General features: G+C 33.9%; 1 protein-coding gene across 1 annotated transcript in view; it reads right to left on the reverse strand.

The window, feature by feature from the left end:
- Nucleotides 1-2,965: 2,965 nt before the first annotated feature.
- The window catches only part of LOC106465372 (myosin heavy chain, muscle-like), a 36,495-nt gene continuing 16,183 nt past the window's right edge, over nt 2,966-23,277 (reverse strand). The window contains exons 16-39 of the mRNA XM_013925593.2: nt 21,246-21,382; nt 20,541-20,622; nt 19,826-20,080; nt 18,428-18,556; nt 17,408-17,530; nt 17,154-17,240; nt 16,383-16,528; nt 15,728-15,818; nt 13,030-13,086; nt 12,786-12,872; nt 12,204-12,370; nt 11,568-11,646; nt 11,096-11,341; nt 10,493-10,689; nt 9,616-9,748; nt 9,106-9,322; nt 8,322-8,562; nt 7,720-8,041; nt 6,417-6,548; nt 5,742-5,981; nt 5,121-5,321; nt 4,681-4,836; nt 4,011-4,091; nt 2,966-3,326 (exon numbers count right to left, since the gene is read on the reverse strand). Coding sequence (XP_013781047.1) covers nt 4,038-4,091; nt 4,681-4,836; nt 5,121-5,321; nt 5,742-5,981; nt 6,417-6,548; nt 7,720-8,041; nt 8,322-8,562; nt 9,106-9,322; nt 9,616-9,748; nt 10,493-10,689; nt 11,096-11,341; nt 11,568-11,646; nt 12,204-12,370; nt 12,786-12,872; nt 13,030-13,086; nt 15,728-15,818; nt 16,383-16,528; nt 17,154-17,240; nt 17,408-17,530; nt 18,428-18,556; nt 19,826-20,080; nt 20,541-20,622; nt 21,246-21,382 — 3,579 coding nt within the window. The 3' untranslated portion in view covers nt 2,966-3,326; nt 4,011-4,037. The remainder of the gene's footprint in view (nt 3,327-4,010; nt 4,092-4,680; nt 4,837-5,120; nt 5,322-5,741; nt 5,982-6,416; nt 6,549-7,719; nt 8,042-8,321; nt 8,563-9,105; nt 9,323-9,615; nt 9,749-10,492; nt 10,690-11,095; nt 11,342-11,567; nt 11,647-12,203; nt 12,371-12,785; nt 12,873-13,029; nt 13,087-15,727; nt 15,819-16,382; nt 16,529-17,153; nt 17,241-17,407; nt 17,531-18,427; nt 18,557-19,825; nt 20,081-20,540; nt 20,623-21,245; nt 21,383-23,277) is intronic.

A 23,277-nucleotide genomic window follows, 5' to 3' on the forward strand; every position in this document is an offset into this window, starting at 1 on the left:
TTACATTATAACACTCCCTGCAGTTTGAGAGGCGAACGCCCTAATCACCAGGCCATCTTCTTGATTTCAAATGATGAACAAACTACAAATATAGCTTGTTTGGTCATGAACTTTAATTTGATTATTTTTAGTGTTTACTTGTTTATCCGATGCTATGTATTCTGGGTATTCTTTGAGTTAGTTCATAATAATGCTGTTTTATTTAATTAATTACTGATTTCTTTACTTCATTATCTCGTTATTTGTTTCATGGGCGTTTGGATATTACATTTGAACGTCTGTTTTAAAAATGTGATAATCAGCGCATTTGCATTTGCTTTATTTTTATGTTAATTTACCTTTCTGTACGGCCTGGTATGGTTTAGTGGGTGGTGTGTTTGGATTGTGAATCAGTTACCGAAAAAAAAATGCACTTCACAATTTGGGGCCGTGGGTAAGCTATAACAGTGATGGTACGGTTTCGAGAATTGTATTGTGTTACAGGGAATATTCAGTTTCACTTTTTATTTTCGTGATGTGATTAAGATTCTGATTTCATATATTGTTTGTATTCTAATTATTCTCGTTCCCCTTCCGGAGGGGGAAGCGAGAGCACTGTAATTGGGTCCGTGTATGTCTGTCTGTGTTTCCAGGCAGTATCTCGAAAACTAATAGACCGATCCACACGAAAAATTTACACAAGATGGGAAGTCAGTACCGAACAGTCCTCCAAAAATTTGGTCCTGATTCGCGGTTTGGGGTTAATAACTCTGTAAAATGTAATTGGATTTGTGCCACATTTCATGGGGACATTAAGGTTGAGACTCCTCATCACACTTCAAAGATGATCCGGATTTGGATATAACGTTATCCAATATAAACGCATGCAATCTCGAAAAGAAGCGGCGGGACGAGGGTATGTAATCTCTCTGATTACGCTTGTTTTGATTTGTTTTAGTTAAAACTACAATAAAGTTGTTTTTGTTGTAAGTTTCCAATTTATTGGTGCAAAGTAATTTTAAAGTGATTTCAGGAGTTCATTTTGACATGTTTAGTTTTCTATTTCTGTCTTGTTAAAAGAGGTAATATTAATGTGAGTTAATTTTGAAGTGATTTGGAGAGCTCATTTTGATATGTTTAGTTTTCTGTTCCTGTCTTATCAAAAATAGGTATGTTTATGGTGAGTATAATTAGTTCTGTGAGGGATATCAGTACTAATCTAACACTGTGCAATGACGTCACGAGAGTGTCAGATGGATTGTGAGAATTTGCATTTGATTCTCTGTCTAGGAGATAACTGGTTCACTTTTTAAGGTTTTAATTTTATATTAGATCCAGTCTGAATTAAAGTATGGAGGAGCTATCGCAATCTTAACTATGCAACATAAACATTATTCGATATATGTATTGATGAAGGTAACGAGTGATGAACATCAGACAGTGACAGGCGTACACGTAGTTCTGATCAAAGCAGATTTTAACTAAAAATATCAGAACTAAAAAATAACAAACTGATTAGAAATGTTTAATGTTATACTTCACGATAAATAAAAACCAAAACCTATAATGATTAAAATACATTGAATAATCGACTGGGTACCCTCCTCCCCCCCTTTTTTTGGAAACATTTTTTGCTGTAACTGGCAAATGTAAACAAAATAAAAACAAAGCCAATAATGTACTAACAACATTGATTAAAAAAGTTTGACAAGAAGAAGTCACGAATGTCTTTTAATTACATTTGTTTGTCTGTTTGTAGTTAAGCAAAATGTACACAATGGGCTAGTTGTGCTGTGCCCATCATAGGTGTCGTAGCCTGGTTTTTAGCGTTATAAGCCTTCACACTTAACGCTGTGGCACTGGGGGGCGGGGGTGCTTTTCAACTGTGAAGGCGTCCATTAGTATCCCTTCGCTCCAAGTTTGAGTGCTATTAGCAGTTGGAAGATAGCCTTTCTCCAGTGTATAGTGTATTATCCATAGATGTGTAGAAATTGGAACGTTTTCATGTAGGACATAGGTATACTATTAAAACACGTATTGGCAATCCTCTTTTTATTATTTGTTTCAGATATTCGCGTTAAGCTACTCAAAGGACTATTTGTACTAGCTGACTCTAATTTTGAGCTGATAGACTAGAAGGAAGGCAAATAGTCAACAGCACCAACCGCCAATACTTAAGCTACTTTTGTATGATAGAATAGTGGTATTTGATATCATTACCACGCACTCACTGACCCGAAGCGCTGAGCACGATTTTTTGGGAGGAGGTGGGTGGGGGTGGGGGTAAAAATCTATAATACAGTGCGTTAACTACTAGGTCATGATCAGTTCCACTTTTAGTTTAAACGTTTTCTATTGTCTGTACAACATTTTAAATCTTTTCTATTATTTCTATGCTTTTTGAACAGTTTCTACTGTCTCTACAATATTTTAAAAATTTTATATTGTTTCTACAATATTTTAAACATTTTCTATTGTCTTTACAATACTTTAAAATTTTTATATTGTTTCTACAATATGTTAAACATTTTATATTGTCTCTACAATATTTTAAACATTTTATATTGTTTCTACAATATTTTAAACATTTTCTATTGTCTCTACAATATTTTAAACATTTTATATTGTTTCTTCAATATTTTAAACATTTTCTATTGTCTCTACAATATTTTAAACGTTTTATATTGTTTCTACAATATTTTAAACCTTTTGTATTGTCTCTACAATATTTTAAATGTCTACTGTTTAGTGAGCTATATATCTTAACATTTAGCCAAAAAGTAAGCTATACAATCTATAATCATCTGAGGTATTGTGTTAGAATTTGCCAGTTTAGACCGTTATAATCTTGAATTAATCAAGATTACACAGTTATGTCTGGTGCACAAATTGCAATTTTCATGTATGTTTGATCACATATTTACTAGTCACTGAACAACAACAAAAAAAAAGATGAGTAAATAGGGTAACAAAAGCAAAATTCAGAATATGATTTTAATTTAAAGGTCAAATCATGTAGAATACAATTCATCTACACACACACACAGTCTTTCACAGGAAGAAAACTTCGAACGATGGTCTTTTACACAGGAAACGTACTTGTAGTTACTTCTACCACTTTTATATAGCAAAGACGATGATCTGGTTCATGCCATGTCTTAAATTTCGAAGTTCACGTAAACATACAAGGCGTACACACATACCGAACGTTCCATTTTTTGTTTTTATTTTTCAAAATTTTAAAGTTTTCAATTTCATAAAAGTCAATAGGGTTAGTCAGCGATCAGGGAGTTTTTGCGAGTGATCAATCTCCTGAGGAAACCTTCGTGGAAGAAAGCGGGGAAGACCTGAATTCAAGAAGAAAAAACAAAAAAAGATAAGGAAAAGGACTTTGTAAAAAAATCATAATGATGAATTTTAGTACTGGCCTCCTTGCCATTCTACTTATTTTATTCTAGTTTTTATCACAGATTAACTCTCAACTAAGGCTTCTTTTTTTCCTGCTTTTTGCTCACTATTGTGTATGAAACACAAATAAAATAATAATTAAATATTTGTTTTGATTTTACTAAAGCGATTGCTTTATGAACTATGGCTCACACATTAAACTAAATATCTATTTAACGTTTCTATTAAACGTTTATGTCAGTCACAGCAACAGATAAGGTTCGACTTTGCAAAGTGCTAGTCGCTACTGTTCGCATATGTATAAAAAGGAAGTAACAACAGAAGAACAAGAGCACAATGCACTACAAATGAAAATCGTGATACTTCAAATGATCTGAACGTAGCATCTAAACAAAATACCTCTTTGGGACTTGCTTGTTAATCTCAGTATGACTAATTACGTCATTTTATATGCGATGTTAATCATAATACCAAATGTGAAAATATAAATCTCATTTACCAAAAATTAAGGTTTTATTTTTGTGGTGTTTTATTCGAAATAGAATTTTAAGGTATCTTCCTGTAAGTAGGAAGTTACAAATCTAATAAATAACTTACAAATATGCCCATAAAAATTGACTTACGAATAATGTATATATAAGAGAAAACGCCTATTCCTCATCAGCTCCAACTTTAGTTCTAGGACGACTTGCCCTCAAAATAGGCTAGAAATGATGGAAAGTAGAACTATTATCAATCTGGCATGGAAATCAAATTTTTTTAAAATAAAGCATCAATTATAAGGAATATTTATGTTTTAGAGATTGTTTGTTTGTTTTAATCTATGCACAAAGCTATCTGTGCCCTGCCATCCACGGGTATCGAAACCCAGTTTCTGGCGTTGTAAGTCCGCAGACATACCGCTGTGCTACTGGAGCTACTTTAGATCAACTTAAATATTTGACTATAAAGAAGAGACAACTATTACGGATGTTTCTGACATATTTTGTTTCTAAAAAGTAGTTATATAAACAAGAAAGAGAAAGAAAGAAATATGCATTAACCACCAGAAAATGTAAATATATTGAATGTTAATAATCGGGTTAAATGTTAATCAGAAAAAGACAAAAAACAGAAAATACAAACAAATTAGATATTCTACATAACCATTTCTTAGTTAAGTATTAAATATCACTTATTAGAAAAATTAAACAATTTGCATTTATCACAAGCTAAGCTATATTCACAATCAGATTATGTCCCTGTTAATCATCAAATTATTTTGAACTTATTACAAGGAGGCTTGTTACTTACTCCTGGGCTCCCTCCTCGACTGGCAGAGGCAGAGCTACGATTCCTCGCTCGTAGTTTGGCAAGTGTGTTCTCAGACATGTCAGCTCTCTCTTCAGCATCCTCAAGCTCTTGTTGTACTTTACGGAATTTGGCTAAGTTCAAGGCAGCAATTTCTTCCTTTAAAACAGATATTTAAAACGTTTATACATAATCGCATCTAGTTATATGTAATCCTTGATAGTTTAACTGTGGCATTATTTATTCCAATTAATATTTAAATCTGAATATTTTAACATCGAAATCCCATATTCCATTTATAGAACTCATGATAATAAAATGTTAACATTCTCCATGCTAGCTTGCATAAGTACGTCTTGGTGATTATACAAATGCTTTCAACACACAGTATCCGCAAGTTACTGAAATATTTTATATGCCATTTAAAGTAGAGATATACTCACTGCCTCTTCGATCTGCCTCTTGTAAGTCTTGAGTTTCTGTTGCAGTTTGTCCACCAGGTCTTGCATACGCTCGTGGTTCTTGCGGTCTTCGTCAGCCTGGAACTGGAGCTCCTTAACTCTGCGCTCTCCCTTTCTGGAATTCTTGGCAGCGTCCGCATAACGACGCTGTTCATTTTCTAGTTCATTCTCCAATTCACGCACCTAATAACACCATAGTTTGACTATCACTAAACGTGGGTTTTAGTCGTTCGTACGATTAAAAGTGATTAATTAAAACAAGAAATAATAAGATTTGATTTATAAAGTTATTTGCAACAGGTAAAGCTTACTGTGCAAATAACCGTGGTTTGTGTAAGTTTTCTCATAATTAAAACACATACAAATTATAACTTAAACCAATTATAATTCACAATATTATATTACAGGAGAATATGTTTTTGATAGTTAACTTAAGGAGTAAGTTTTAGTATTCTTTAATGAAGATTAGAACAATAACAAAATACAATAATTTTTATGGAAAATAATATTGTTCAAATATATAAAAAAATCGTTATGACAACGCAGAGTGTTTTCCCACGTTTTAGTTCTTATAAGATTAACTGGAGGAGGGATAATATTCACCTTTTGTTCCAGCTTCTGGATAATTTTCTTTCCACCCTTAAGAGCAGCAGCTTCAGCCTCGTCCAGGCGGACCTGCAAATCCTTCATTTGAACTTCTAATGCCTTACGCATCTTCTCTTGTTGTTGGCCATGTTCTTGTTCAGCTCTTAGTTCATCAGCAAGGCGAGCAGCGTCCACCATGGCCTTTTTGGCTTTGTCCTCAGACTGCTTAGCCTCGTTCAGCATCTCATCCAAATCGGACTAATTGAAATATTAATGTTTAGCATGTTTTATCTACGTTTATCCTGTTTTGTCTGTGGTTCTATTTATGTTTGTCCTGTTTTATCTGTGGTTTTATCTATGTTTATCCTGTTTTATCTGTAGTTTTATCTATCTTTATTCTGTTTTATCTGTAGTTTTATCTATCTTTATCCTGTTTTATCTTTATGCCATACAAATCTACTAGAAACGGAGTCGAATGAAAGAAACTGAATGTTTCAACTTAAGTGCAATATTAAAGTTAACATACACTTCATTCGTATGAAGATAAGTTTAATATTTTGCAATTAACAAAAAATATTTACATTAAGGACTGAAAAAGCCTCACATTTATGTATATTACAGCGTGGTGCTACAATTTTTTTTTCACTAGGAACAAATCAATGTTTATTAAAAAAAATCAATAGTATGTCTTACTTGCAAGGCTTGCATTTCTCCTTCGAGTTTTCTCTTGGCCATAGACAGGGAGGCGGAATTGGCGGATAGCTCGTTCATCTGCTCGTGGGCATCCGCCAGCTCTGTTTCTGCTGACCGTCGTCCACGGTCAGCCTTGTAGAAAAAAATAGGAAGGGTTTGTTAAAATTGGTATACGGCAATTAGATATGTATAATAAGAAAGTTATAAAAAAGTAAAATAAAGGGTTAATTGTAGTTCCATAAGGCATTAGTATACAAGTATCAGACACCTAGACAAGACGTTTGATTGTTATAATTTTATATGTCTATTTAGATTTTCAAGTTGGGTGGATAGTATTTTTCCCTCTGATTTCTACTCACACTATACCTTGCACTTTGCATATTTTTTTACACTTTCTTGTGAGTAACGCGTGTTACATCTTATTTTTTATAACCCTAAAATCGTGAGTATAGGGTTTAATCTCTTACTTCGAGAAACATAATGAAACTCCTGATTTTTTTTTTTTGAGGGGGAAGTGGTGTTGATGAAAAGTCTTTCCAAAACAAGGCTACTTTTCTTGAAGGCCATTCCACTCTGACCTTGATGTGCACTGTAAGAATGGTTTTCAGCACGTTTATGGCATCTAAAATACTTTATACACTTCACTGAAACAACAATAAATGTTCTTCAGATATTTCTTATGATTTTGGTTGAAGCCTGGTCAATCATACCTAAGTCTATCAATCATTGAACGATCTAAGACAATGAAAGTGGTTAAAATAAGAAAAATAAAAGTATAATATTTTTACTATTTCATCTGTTTAGCATTTTGCTTCTCCTTTTTTTTTTTTGGAATTCTAACGTTTTTAACTTTTTGGTTGCCTTAATTTCAACTGGAATCCCATCGTGGTTTCACTCACAATATTAGTATGGAAACATCACACCTTTCAACCTTGCATTTGCTCCTGAGATTATAGTAAATATGACATTTGGACATTCTTTCAGTGCATAGTGACCAATTAAGCACTGAAAACAGGTCTTTTATAGATAAATTAATTTTCAAAAAGCAATGAACTTTCATCAAAATATTGACACTAATGGAGGGAAAACATATTTTTAAATAAATATTTACCTATAAGAGGTGATAAGCTCTAATACTAAATTATCGTAGAAAGGCAGTTCTAGTGCTTTTTATCCTTTGATGGATGACTAAAACAGCCACCATTTTCTTATTTCAGAGTTTAGGGTTAAAACATTAAATGAGAAATATTAGTACTTTCGACCCAACTAATTGGTCTGAAATTAAAGTAGTGAGTTTACTCACCTGTTCCAGAAGTTGCCTGCTTTCTTCCAGTTCACCATGGAGAGCATGGCTACGTCTTTCAGCCATGGCGTATTGTTCCCTAGCCTCATCACGCCCTCTTTGTTCTTCCTCCACGCTCTGTTGAAGCTCCTTGATCTGCTGCTGGTACTTCTTGATGTTCTTCTGAGCGTCAGAATTGGCTTTGTTAGCGTGATCAAGAGCAATCTCCAACTCATTGATATCACTCTCCAGCTTCTTCTTCATGCGCAGGGCCTCTGCCTTACCCCTGGCCTCGGCTTCCAGGCTGGCTTGCATGGAGTCGATTGCTCGCTGGTGATTTTTCCTGGAAAGTAAAAAAAAAAAAATACCATCTTTAAAAACAATTTTAAACATGAAGAAACTTTTAATTAGCATACATATTTATTAAATCATTCAACAAAGAATAGGCTATTGAAAATAAAAGCTGTTCCTCCATTTTACCAAACGTTAAATCTTATCTGTAATGAACCTATACATGTATAAAATATATTTCCAAGATGAATACAATAAAAATCAAAGTTTTTCAAACCCATTTCATTTAACTATGGTATAAAAAACTATAAACTACACATGTGTACACAAACCTTGTGTTCTCGAATTCTTCCTCTTTATCCTGAATCCTCCGGTCGATCTCCTGACGAACCTGAGAAAGTTCAAGCTGGGATCGGAGAACCTTATTTTCTTCCTGTTCCAATGCAGCCTCTGCTTCTTCCAGAGCTGCCTGGAGTTCATCCTTCTCCATCTCCAACCTCTTCTTGGATTTCTCCAACTCATGGACGTTTCTACCTCCCTCGCCAAGTTGATCAATAAGGTCCTTGATCTCATCTAGTATCAAATAACATTTTAAAAACTGATGACGAAATGCACAAAATAAGGTTAAAACAGTACATTTTGAATTATTGAAATAAAAAGCTACAACTAATTAATTTTACTGATTATAACTGAAATTATGTCATGAAAAATTAGTGCAAATTACTATTAAAAATAGGAAAATTAAATTCATTGTTCAGATCAAAAACGATATTTTCGAAACGAGAGTTAATTATTTTATTTGTCTTCAGAGCCCTTTTAGACAGTTATAGTTTCATTACATTGATATATTAACAATATGACTATCGTGCACGTTTTTGATCTTTTATTAGCTTTGAATATAATTTTAAAATTCAGCTAAGTTTGTATGTTAATGATATATTCACTTTATTTTTTTCTTTAGTTTCAGATTTAGTTAAACTTTAACAAAGTCTATATGTTAATAATATATTCACCTTACTAGTTTTTTTAGTTTCAAATTTATTTAAACCTTTACTCAATTTGTATGTCAATAATATATTCACCTTTACTCGATTTGTATGTCAATAACATATTCACCTTGCAAGTTTTTGTTTTCACGCTTAACAGCTTCGTACTGCTCCTGACTCTCCTCATACGAAGTTCTCAACTTGAAGAGTTCGGTAGAGTAGTCCCTGCATTCCCGCTGGGAGGCGTCCAGCTCAGAACGGAGATCGTCCACCTTCTGCTTCCATTCTGCTGTTGTTTTATCAAAAGATTTCTGTTTCTTTTCTAACGTAGAGGCAAGGCTGTTGGCCTGAAAAGGAACACACAAATTTTAAGGAGATATACAAAACAAGATCACTATTAATTTCTGAAACAACTTTAAAATGCTCTTATCACTCAGACGAAACGTCCTTCACAGTAAGAAGAACAAGTAACTTCACGTGCGTATGATAGCAGATTGAATCTGAAAACATAGTGCAACTATCAAATGTAATACTCAACTTTTAACCTATTTATATACTGCCATTATGTAACAAGAAGTGCAACATGTTGGGCAGACGTTGTAAGATAACAATATTAAACTTATTTAATGTTAGTACTCACCCTCTCGACCTCAATGGACATATCTTCAATCTCTCCTTGAAGTCGAGATTTGGCCTTTTCCAGATTGCCACACTTAACATTCATCTGTTGGACACTCTCTTCAGCTTCTTGAATCTTTGCTTGAAGCTTGTGTCTGTGGTAAGACACGACAAATGGAATATCAATAACGATCAAGTTGGGTTTATTTGTTTAGGATATTCGCGGGAATATGTACAAGGGCTATCTCCGCTGGCCGTCCCTAATTTTGAACTGGTAGGCTAGAGAGAAGGCTAGTCAACAGCACTTATCGCCAACTCTTGATCTACTGTAATCGATGAGTGGGGTTGGAATTTTACCATTCCTCTTATAACAAACCCTCAGCCCCAAAATGCGAAGAGCTATTTTTATTTGCGGTAACGGGGCACGAACCATGGATCCTCTGATCCACACTAACCACTAGACCAGTTGGACAATGGTAGATTATTTTATTGTGCTTTTTTACTTCATTACAAACTATAAATTACTTTAAAATGCAGTGAATATGAGATAGTTGTGGTAAGTATTATGGGTTTGAATCCGTGCTACACTACAAAATACTCCCCGCACTTTAGACTGTGCATACATTATAAAAGTGACAGCCAATCCATTATCGTGGATGATGGATGTTAGGGTAAGGTTGAGTGCCTACCTTCCCCCTGGTTAGTAGTTAAAAATTAGGGACGGAGGCAGGGAGTTTGGGTAGCCTTGCCACAGTATAAACCTAACTTTGCCAATGGTTAGAACTAGAGCTGAGTCATTATTGTAACTTATAACAGTTAATTATTTTCACTTGATAAACAGGTAAGTATTTCGACATTATACGTTTAAAATGGTTAGAGACACAAAATGAAAATCATACTTAGCATCTTCCAGTTCTTCGACGCGAGCAAGACCTTCACTTTCAAATTTATTTCTCCATTGTTGAATTTCTCCGTTAGCTTTGCTGAGCTGTCTTTGGAGATCATTTTTGGCCTCCTGTTCTTCATCCAGTTGTTCTTTCAGGCCGTCCAGTTCGTGTTCCAGATTTCTGCATTTACCCATCGCTGCAGCGCGCTCCTAGGAAATAAGAGAACCAAGTGTTCGTGAATACACCCAACATCATAGTTTCTATTCAACACTCGCATTGCATTATTTTTACTCATCAATATCGGACTCAGTCGAAGGGTTCCAGTAAGGCTACATGTCGATTTTCAGCTTAAGTAGAGTTAATCATCACCAAGGTAACGAATGTACGTTTAACAATTACGCTTTCGTTATTTAATTCCTTCACGAACCAACTATTTTGCAACAACAATTTTTAGAAATGTTTACTTGTATTGAACTTTACAATAAAAACATTTGTCAATAAACTCTGACTAATCATTTTGTTAGAGAAGCTGTTTACAGTAAATTGAATTAGATTTTATATGATACGATATATAAGGATTCGAAAGTGTAATTAATATGTTCAAGTTGAACTCACTCTACTTTCTTCGTCTGCTGCTCTCCTGGTATCCTCTAGCTGAGTCTGAAGGGACATCTTTAACTTGTTGAGCTGACTAATTTGAGATTCAGCTTCCTCTAGCTGTCTTTGAAATTCGCCGCATTCTGCACTTAGTTTTTTCTTGTTGGAATCGAAATCTCCCAGTGAACGATTAGCTTCTTCTAATTTGTATTGAGAGTCTTGTAGTTGGACTTCCAGTTGTTTAGCGCTCTTCTCGGAATTGGCCTACATTCAGATCGCATCAAGTTATACATTTCGTTATTTGTAAAGTAATATATAATGAATACATTTAAAGCATGTTATCTTAAAGGTTCAATTAATTAAACCACCAAAAATTATGACAAGTTGACTTCTAAGGATTTTACAATTATTAGATAAAAACACCAGAAAAAAATGGTTATTCCAAGTAAGCTTTAAAAATGCTTGTAATATAAAATGATTGTTAGCTGACCTTTTCCTTGTTCACTTGGTCAAGACTGGCGCGCATATCATCCAACTCAGCTTTCATGTGGGATTTCTCTTTTTCAGTCCTGCACAAAATTCACCATTTAATCCAAATGACCCTAATCTGGCACAACTTACACTAGTTCCACTTAAAAGAAGTCTTCAATAGATATCATGCAATAATCAAAGAAAGACACAATTAAATTCAAGATTTATGCACAAGTTGAAACTAAGATATAGTACGTTATGTAATTACCTTTACATATTAATACTTGAAACATAGGTATATACGTGGTGTTATTATCTTTACATATTAATACTTGAAGCATAGGTATATACGGGGTGTTATTACCTTTACATATTAATACTTGAAACATAGGTACATACGGGGTGTTATTACCTTTACATATTAATACTTGAAACATAGGTATATACGTGGTGTTATTACCTTTACATATTAATACTTGAAACATAGGTATATACGGGGTGTTATTACCTTTACATATTAATACTTGAAACATAGGTATATACGCGGTGTTATTACCTTTACATATTACCACTACAATCTCTTATAGAGTAGCTTTTTACAGTTTGGTAAGCATGAATTTTGTTTTAATTTAAAAGGTTTTATAAAGTATCTCACTTGGTCTTGTGTTTGCTCATCTGGTCAAGTTGTTCACTGAGTTCAGCAATAGAGTCGTTGTGCTTCTTCCTAAGATTTGAGAGGATCTGTTCATGCTGTACATTGGCCTCCTCGAGGTCACGCTTTAGTTTGGAAAGTTCCACTTCCCGTTTCTTGTTCATTTCAATCTGCCAAACACAAAAATGTACTTACTTTATCAAATGACAAAACTGAACACTGTAGCTAACATCATCACTTCCAATTATCAGATAAGTCTAGTAAAACCAATATTTTAGTGATGTGCTTGCTTTACATTTAGTAGCAAACAATTTATCTCACAATTTGTACAAGGATCTCTTTAAAAATAGCATTTACATGGTCTTGAGATAACAGATACAGCCTTAAATGCTTCGTAAATATACGTCATAAATGTTAGAAAAACAAGAAGTAGAAAAAACCCGATAGATATAGATAGCATTCAAACAATTATTGAAGAAGGTTAACAACACACGTCTAAATAAAAATTCCTTTATTTGCTACATTTTAGGCGTATGGCCACAGTCAACATTTTGGAAACAAAAGTATGTACATAAATAAACTTACCTGAGCAGAAGTGGCACCACCAGCTTCGTCTAATCGCTCGCTGAGTTCTTCCAGTTCACGACTGAGATCAGCTCTCTGTTTCTCGGCCTAGAAAACGTAATATTCAGTTAGTATACAGTATTGGTAAAATCAATACCTATGTAGTTATTACAGTGTAAGAACAAGTTAACCACTTTTTCACAAGATGGCTTTCAATTGCATAATAAATAACTTAAGATACAAAGATAAAATCTAAAATATTTACTTTTGCCCTGGCTTGTCTTTCGGCCTCAAGTTCTTCTTCTAACTCTTCAATTCTGGCCTGTTAAAAACAAAAGATGAGTTAGGATTTAAAACATATTGGACTATATATTGGAGGGTTTACAGAACAAGCATTTCAACTTTATAAGCGTAAATAATTGACTTTCTAAGTAAAACGTAATATAGTTAAATATACATAGTGTAACTTTAATGTAAGTACCCTGTCTTGCAGTTTTTCGGAACTTATCTGTTGGATTTCTATTTTAGCTGATTATGTTTCACTCTTATTTCAAAACGACTAACTTTTCACGATGATTAACCGACAGTAGGATTCAACTACGGTTTGTATTCGGGAAATTACTTATATTTTAATCTTAAATATTCAACTTGTTATATGAATTTGTTACAAATACGAGTATATTTAAAGACGTTTAGCATTATTTAGAAAAACATTCTTAACTAAACAGTGATATTCATGCACCATACTCTCATATTCCATTGCAAAAGCTTGATAAGGTGCTGAGTGCGTCGTTGAAAGATGTCTGATTTAATTACAACATGCTGTGGGCAGAAAGCTACTTTAAAAAATATTTGTAGAAATAATTGTATCATACCTTTAATATCAGTTATGCAAGCTTCCTAGCCAGATATAATAAAAACATATTTCAGTTCGATTACACAGATTATCCTTATAAGTTGTCAGTTGACAAAAACAGAGCTTTGCTACAGTTTATTGCAAATCAGCAAAGAACTATTAACCGCCAAGTAACGATGCAATATCGAGCATGAAATTAAAATTAAGAAAATAAACCCTACTTCATAAAGGAAATGAATAGTGCTAGGAGAGGTTGTGAAAACGGGTTCTTGAGCTGTGCGAATAATTCTTTTACTAGCCACAGACAAAAGACTCCCAGGGGAATGGTAGTTAGATTTCTGGAGAGGATAAAATACATCTTTTTCCAAAACGTTCTCAGTCAATGGGTTATCTTGAATCGGAACATTTTCCAGTGAGGGTTTTATGTTAACTTCAAAGTTTTCAGAACACTTTGCTCTGAGAACCAAACTCCTACTAGTGATTAACGATGCATTGTCTTCTAGAAAATCAGCAGTAGCTTGGGGGTCTCGAGTTGGATCTTTCAGTAAAGACGAAGCAGACTGCTCTTCCATCGTGAAAACCCTATGTAAAAACTACGTACAGATTCTAGCGTTTCGCTGAAAGAACTCGAATTGATATCACTAGAAAGAATTTGTTCTTTGAAATTCAAGCACAAACTATTTTCTCTACACTGTTCTTCAGACTGCTCAAATTCGCTAACACCTTCTTTCTGTAGGTTGAAAGTTCTAACATCATCACTACCAACAGGTATACTGTAACGTAACAGTATCCACAGAAACGACGCGATTCCTTAAAAGCACACTAACTACCACAAGTCACATTCTAGAGCGATGAAGCGTGAGTCATTACTCTGTGGACCGTCTTCAGAACCGCCCAATTGGGGACGGATTTGCTGGACTGTTGACACTCAAAGCGAAATTTCAGAGATCATCTGTTAACGGATGAGTTTGCGTCAGGTAACCATCACTCAACCGAGCCATAAATACTCAGTGTTGAGTTAAATTTTAAAACTTTAAGGTTTCTTGCCAACAAAAATAACTTGCCCTGATAGTTAAATTTTATATAATTTCTTTGTTTAGAAATTTTGTGGACTAATTTCATTAAACACTAGAAACTCCTGTTAAAGTTCAAAGTGTTTGAGTTTCAGAAACACTTTAAGTGACACGACTAATTTGTGGGTTTGACAAACAGTATAGTGACACGACTAGTGTTTGGGTTTGACAAACACTATAGTGTCATGACTAATGCGTTGATTTGACAAACACTATAGAGACACGACTAGTGTTTGGGTTTGACAAACACTATAGTGACACGACTAATGTGTGGGTTTGACAAACACTATAGAGACACGACTAATGTGTTGTTTTGACAAACACTATAGAGACATGACTAGTGTTTGTGTTTGACAAACACTATAGTGACACGACTAATATGTGGGTTTGACAAACACTATAGAGACACGACTAATGTGTTGATTTTGACAAACTATAGTGACACGACTAGTGTGTGACTTTGACAAACACTATAGAGACACGACTAGTGTTTGGGTTTGACAAACACTATAGAGACATGACTAATGTGTTGTTTTGACAAACGGTATAGTGACACGACTAGTGTGTGACTTTGACAAACACTATAGTTACACGACTGGTTTGTGATTTTGACAAACACTATAATAACTAAGAGCTGATCACTAAAACTATAAGAGACAAAAATTACTGTCAGTGTTATAAACTTTTACAGGTTTTCAGTCTTTTGCATATTAGTGAGTTATTAGTTGTTGATCTTTGTTTTAACTTAATAAGTATCATAAAGTACAAAGACATCATATCTGATGGATGTAGTGCATAAAGAAGCAACAAACAAATTAAGTGATGAATGACGTCTCTTTCCCAGCAGCTTATATTCAGGTAGACATGCGCACGAATAATCAACATATATTTTTATAAGAAAAACAAAAATGCTTCGGGAACTGTGGTTGAATATATTTAAAGCTTATTTTCGATAACGATTAGAACGAAGCTTAAATATGATTTAAATTTCTGATAAACGTCACACACACACTGTAAAACTACTTTTCCCTTACCTGGAGTTCTTTGATCTGCTTCTGTAGCTTAGCGACCAGATTCTGTTCATCTTCTAACTTGGCAGAGATACTGGCTATTTCTTTCTCTTTCCTGTTGAGACAAAAATCATGGGGTTGTGAAAATTGTTTCATTGCTTCAGCTAATATTATTAGCCAACGAAGCTATTTAATTAAACAGGCCTGCGATGGTTTTATTGTCTTGAAATGTTTACATGTTCTACAGTACTTCCTGTACGCTAAATCTGAAAATGATATCCATTTTTCTCTATCACATACAGATTTTTCACAAAACGTCATATGTACTTTTACATAAGTGAATCATTTTCATTGAACTCGGGTCTCATTTTGTTATGCTTAAAATGTTGACAACCACTGGCTGTAGATTTCTCTAGGCCAATCGCGACGTGAGAGTCATATCGATCGTTCTGGAACCCAAATATAACAAACATCATGATAAAAAATGTTCATTGTGGTAAACGAAATAATAATTTGATCTAAGTAAGAATTTTTTTTTCTTCCCGATTTGTAAAAAAAATCCTTACGTGATAGATAGTAATGAAATCTGAGTAGTTGAATTATGGGAAATCCGTTATTAAAACCAAAACAACTTTTATGAAGTTTAATTCGCAGGTCTGTGTTATTTAAAGTTACAAACCTCTGAAGAGCTTGTTCCATTTCTTTCTTGTTCTTTTCTAAGTCGATCACCGCTTCTTGAGCAAGTTTGAAATCACCTTCCACTTTCCTCTTAGTTTTCTCAACATCTCCTCTTAGTTTCTTCTCCCGTTCAAGGTTGTCTTCCAACTACACAGTTAAAAATGTATTCGTTAACTACCCGAAGTTTTACAATCGTGAGTTAGTTAGTTTCAGGATATTCGCGTAAAACTACACTGAAAGTTATCTAGAGGGAAGGCAGCTAGTCAACAGTATCTTCCGCCAACCCTTGTGGCATTCTGATTGAACAGTGAGTTTTGGTCGTTATTCTTATATCACACACCTACAATAACAAAGTGAACCGTGAAACCTTGAATTCACAGTCCGAGCACACTAACTATGTCTGAACTATGTCTAAAAGTTTAACGAATATATTATTCTAAAATTATATCACATAAAAATTTAATATCTCAAAGCATAAAATAAAATGTAATAAACTAATCAAAATTTAAAAAAATATTTCTAATATTTTAGAAAAGATCCAACACAACTTTTAAAGGACAAGTAACATACACGAGCTGAACTTAAGCCTTTGTGTGATGACAGCATTCAAGAGTTGCAACTTAAGCTTTTTTTATCATGACAACATTTAAGAGCTGCAGCTTAAACCTTTGTATTATAACAACAAGCAAGGACTGAAACTTAAGCCTTTGTGTCATGACAACATGCAAGTACTACAACTTAAGCCTTTGCGTGATGCAAAACTTTGGAATACCTCATCAAGAGTCTGTTCTAGCTTAGTTTTGACTTTGTTAAGGTGGTTAACTTTGTCTTCGGTACTCTGCAAGTCTTCAGAGGTTTTCTAGAACAAAAGAGAAAACGAAATTAAAAAAAATGAAAACTAAAGTCAGTCATTAAATATTCAGAAAAATCATCACTTAAACTTCAAATTAAAACACCATTAAGAATAATTAACCAGTACAAACTGAAATACAAATATATATATCAGAGCATAATTTCTAAACCTACCTGATGAACTTCCTGTAAATTTTTCTTTTCTTTATTCAGTTTGTTGATAAGTTCATCCTGGTGGGCGATCTCGTCATTCAGGTTTCGGATTTGGTGATCTTTGGTCGCCTTGTCTTGCTCAGCCTGTAAAGTAAAATTAGTGATTCAGAAGTTTCATTAAACACAGCCTAACTCAAACCTATCATACGCTGATCAAAACATCGTAATGTTTGTTTGTTTTATTTGGGAGAGAATATTTTAAATAATTTAGAGTTTCCCCCAAACGTGTGTAAATGGGAGATTACAATTTAAAATGTTCCTTCAGTAAATCAACAACTTGTAGTACCGAAAGGTTGTTGATAACCTCATCAATCTAAAAAGTACAGGGTGGGCCAAAAGTAGGGTTACAGTTAACACTTAAACATTTTTCCTTTATTAGAAATTTAGACATTTATTTACATACATTATATTTACATATTAGACATTTTACATTAAACATTTAATCTCTCAAGTGCTCAAAGTGTCCACCTTCAACCTTTAAAACGTGATTGTGAAGGAGAAACAAATAATAGAGTATCTGTAACCCTACTTTTGGCCCACCCTGTATATAAACGACATTGTTACACTGAAAGAAATCCTTAAGCCATAACGTTGATCTTACCGTTTTACCTTATACCTTAGTTATGTGAATTCGATGATTCCCAAATGTACATTTTGTAGAAAATTATTGAGAGTGGTAATTTTAAAGCAAAAACAGCAGTATAGAACATATAATGATTTGCACGTTATATGATTATACGCTGTATTTATACATTATAATTTGGAGTGAAATAAAACCCTAATAATATGTATCATTCTTCGTTCAGAGACACGTGCCAGGTCAAATAATTGCTTTACAATAACAGGGAAACAGTTTCAAAAATGAAAAAGATGTGAGGCCATATTGACCGCAATTTATTTATCAGGATATAAATAGGATGTTCTGAATGATTATCGTTATCTTCTGCAGAGCGATAGGACGTTCTGAATGATTATCGTTACCTTCTGCAGAGCAAGTTGAAGATCCTCAATTTCCTTCTTTAACGAAGAGATGTCCCCCTCGAGTTTCTTCTTGTTCTGACTCATTTGGGATGCTGAGTTTTCTTGCTGATTCAGACGTTCATTCAGGTCCTATTCAGTAGAAAAGTTTAAAGTATAAGTATCGTTACAGATATGTTCAACAACATTTTTGGGCTTAGATTTCACATCTGCCATTCTCGAAATTTTGAAATAACTCTTTAACTTTCTTGATAAGAAAAGCAAAGGCTTTTCTGTCACAAAAACTGTACAAAATTTAATCCTTTACCTAAAATGTAAACTACTTCTGTTGTTATTTCTCTGGTTTGATCCAAAAACTCGGTTGAAGAGGGGATCAAAGTGCGTCACTATTGAATTAAACTTGATGTACTTCGTATGGCTATGAATACTGAAAAAGTAACAAACTCTTCCACTCCGAAAGTTTCCAACAAGTTAAACCTACAAGATATCTATTATCTTATAGTCTCCAATTGTCTAATACAGTGTTTCTCAAACGATGGGTCGCGAGCAGGTTTCCAGGAGGTCACGAGCTATTTGCTCTGAGTCAACATTTTTCTTTGACTCCTCGAGGTGTGTCTGAAAGGTGTACATATCATCTTTTTTATTAATTATGACAAATTGCGCCAAGAAACATCAAGAATTTTTTCATCCTTGTAGAGATAATGGGGGTCGTAACGACCAAAGCCTGGACGCGGGGTCGTCTGGCAAATCCGGCTGAGAAACACTGGTCTAATAAATGCATATGAATATGTGTAAGAAAAAAAAGACTAACGTCCTAGTGGTACGGCAAGAGAGTTATACCAGAGCATCCCCCTCTCCCCCTTATCTTATAGTGAATGACTGTCTAATAAATACATATTTCTATACCTAAGAAAGGATACTATAATTCCCACGGTTTAGTAATGTTCGACATACACTTCCTTTCCTGTCACTGTAGAATGCTTGAATCTTTATACTAAGGTATGATACTTAGCCAAAGCTAGAAGCGTAAATTATTTGAAGTTTCGTGCACTAGTCAGTCGAATTTCTTTCTTTTATTTTTACTATACCGTATATTACGGGTTTAGGTTTTATAAATTTTGTGTTTTCAAATTAAATTCGTTTCACCATAACCTATTTTCTAATGAAGCTGACTTGTATTTTAGGTGTGAATATTTGACAAATGAAATATAAGCTAAGTGTTAAGGATTCATATAAAAGAAATTAATGTTTACCTATAATAACTTACTTATATTTACAGAAATTCGATTGCTTTTTATGAGAGCTTAAAGGCAAAAATATCGGCCATTTTATCGCAGCGAAACATTCGGGAAAAAGACGACTCAAACAAATAGCTGTCTGCACAAGAAACTCGTAACTTACCTGGAGTTGAGATTCTAAATCTCCCTTCTGACTCAAGGCCTTGGCAAGTCGTTCTTCTACATCTCCAGAAGAGGATCTTTCAGCATCAAGTTGTAAGAATAGATCGTTTTTCTCCTGAAGTATCTTCACATTTTGAGCCTCCAGCTCCTTTCTTATCTTTTCCTCTTTTTCCAAGGCCTCCAAAGCTGCCTTGAGTTTTTCTTCTAAAGCCTTGAGTTCATCTTCTACCTTGGCCATACTGAGAAGAGGCTTGACCTACAGATTAATTCGAGTAAAATGAGAAATGTGGCCAGCTAATTACGTCTAGTAAGTTCATTCGTTCTTCTTTAATTCTAATTAAGATACTGCTGAAGACCAGAAACACAACTTTTCTTAATGTACTATCTTATTAACCTTTTATTTTCGTTCTGTTCAATGAACTCAAGAAACACACAATGCCAACATTTAGTCTTAGAGGGTTCTGTGTTTTTTAAGTTATGTATAAATCATCTCCTATTAATTAGCATGATTTGTTAAGCTGACTTCTGTAGAGATATTCAAAGTTTGGAGCTCTTTAACACTTTTGTTTTAGAAATCGCATCATGCTAAAGAAGTTCTTTTTTTTTTAATGACCACCTTCCGAAAGTTGATTACAGATTAGTTTAAACCTGATTAACCCATGAACTGAAAGAAATAAGTTCAATTCTGTATTAACAGTTAAGCCTAAACATCGTACCTTGGAGTACAGTTTCCACCACAGCCAGTTTCGAAGCTGTAAGAACTTGCGGAGGTTTCTTTGAATGATAAGCAGAGCAACCCTAAAACAAACAATAAAGGTTCAAAGAGAGAGAAGAAAGACAAAGCTAAGTTTAATGTTGAATTCACAAAGTAAACATTCCAAGCTCTATAAATCATATATTTTCTTTCATAGAAGAAAGCACGAGCTTATGTTTCTATGTGACAATATAACATGTGGTTCAAAATTTTTAAACAGTTAAAGACTTAATACATATGTGCTGTGTTCCATTTGTTTAGAAAATTCGCGCAAAGCTACACAATGGCTATTTGTGCTAGCCATTCCTAATTTTGAATTGATAGATTAGAAGGGAGGTAGCTGGTATATAGCAACTACCACCAACTCTTGGGTTATAATAATCAAAGAGTGGAATTTAACTGTCACTCTTGTAACGCACCCACGACCCAAAAATGCAGAAATCGTTTTTGAGACGCGAACCTTGGACTCTCAAGTTCACTAGGTCACGCCCACTTCACACATATGATGAAAATAGCATTAAATGCTCTCGGTCTGCTCACTGTGTAATTTGCCACATAAGTTCTATGCAAGGAAAAATGAATGTTTTCTTATTTATAATTTTTTGAAATTATTTACCATAACGTTGATTTTATAAACATTCTAAAATTCAGTTGTTGTTTTTTTTACCTCTGTTCTTGTAGCTTTTTGAACTCTTTCTTGCAGTGATACCATCTTATCCAGCTCTGTAGCCATGTAAAGATCTTACTCAAGCGTTCTTCACGAATTTCCTCTAGCCGACCAAGCACACCAGCTCGGAAGAACACCTGCAATGACGGAACAAAAGTAAACGCTGAGATTTTGTATTTTTTAATTCAAAATTACATGAAAAAAAATGTAGTCGTAGAGTCAAACAGTATATTCCACTTATAAACACTTCCTCAAAATATTTAAAGGAAATGTATGACACAAAGATGGCAATAACTTTCTAAAATTACTGCTTAGAAAAGTAAGAGATAAAAACTTGACGAAATACAATACAACAAATCTACCACAAATATATTCTGTTTATTAAAGTTTAATGTTTCTTCTTTATTAGAGAATCTTACAAGACTAAAAAAAAATTCAAAATCAGGCAAATATAGATACAAAGATCCATTTAAACAATATACTGCATATCAGGATTTTCAAGTTAAAAGTTTAAATAAATATGTTAAGGAAAAGTTAACTTAGCAAAACGAAACACGTGTTCCATTCTTAAGTACCCCTTAGATGTTTAGCCTGACAAACAATTATTCTGTAACCACTTTACTTTCTACAAATCCCTAACGGACAGCACTGGAAACCAGAATGGTGTCTCTAGGTAAGGAAATTTTAGAGGCGAAGAAAAAATATTTATTCAATCATGCAATGGACTGAGATGAAACGCCAGGAATTATATCATTGGTGAGTTTATTTCTAATGCAAAGGGAATCACATATAGACAGAAGACGGCAACTTAGACTATTCTTAACTCAACGTCAGCCATAGTTTTACTTTCGAAATCTGAAATTTTATCGAACATTTTCCACATAAAACAAACTTCCACAACCAAGTAGGTTTAAAACTAAAGTATTGTTGTCTTATTAGATATTGGCAGATCGTTGCTAAAATGAACTTAAAAAGTCTCACAAGGTTTTAGACAAGCTAATGTTTCCGAGTAATACAGAAAGACATTTCGTTAGTGTACTTGTTTCTTTCTACTTACGATGACAACTTTTCTAAGATTAATGAAAATAATGACCGTGAATAAATTCTACAAAGAAGGAAATATATTTTAAGGCTTAACCAACTCTAGCTGAAATTGAGAATTTTTAGCAGTCACTGCCGTTATGATAAAACTGTACGAGGAGGGAGAGTGAAAATAGTCAAAGAGATGAAACCATACAATCACAAAGATCGTGAAAACCATCAGCTTGAAAGAGTAAATATAAGAAACTGGACTTTTTTGATAGTTAAAGCAACTAATTATTTAAGTAGTTTATTCAACACAGAAACCTGCATGTTTTTCACTCACGGTGTTCGTTAATTGATTGACTAGTTATGATTTGTTTTTATTTTTGTAAAATGCACCGATAGGTCGATCAATGAAAAAAATCAAGACTCTAGCGATAGAAGGAGGTCACAAAACATGGGAACACCAGAAGGCAGGTAAGGTTTTGTATGAACCTATGACACATATTATAGAAAGATATTACGTCAATGAGGAAATACTAAATCGTGGGGATTTTCACATCTTCTTTCAAATATTTTCAAGGAATATTAAAAAAATAGGTCAAAAAATAAAAAGTATTCAACAGGTATGGTAGGATACGTTGGTAATTATCCTTATGTGTCTTGGTCAGTCAAGAAAGGGGTTGATCTCCAAGAACTGAGGAAGTGCAAGGTTTTCGATCTGTTATACACGCATTGGAAATGATACTTAAAGGTAAGAAATGAAAGATATTTTGGGTAGAGGGAATGTAAAACGTTTCACTGGTGTGAGCTACATTGGTATAAATACTGAGGTTTAGTTTTCCTTCCAGTTCAATAAAGATAGTAAAGAAGAGAGAAATGTAAACGAGACATGTTAATACAGCTATTGGAAATGATACTTAAAGGTAAGAAATGAAAGATATTTTGGGTAGAGGGAATGTAAAACGTTTCACTGGTGTGAGCTACATTGGTATAAATACTGAGGTTT

The sequence above is a fragment of the Limulus polyphemus genome, unplaced genomic scaffold (genome assembly GCF_000517525.1).
Source record: "Limulus polyphemus unplaced genomic scaffold, Limulus_polyphemus-2.1.2 Scaffold1924, whole genome shotgun sequence".
Classification (NCBI taxonomy): Eukaryota; Metazoa; Arthropoda; class Merostomata; order Xiphosura; family Limulidae; genus Limulus; species Limulus polyphemus.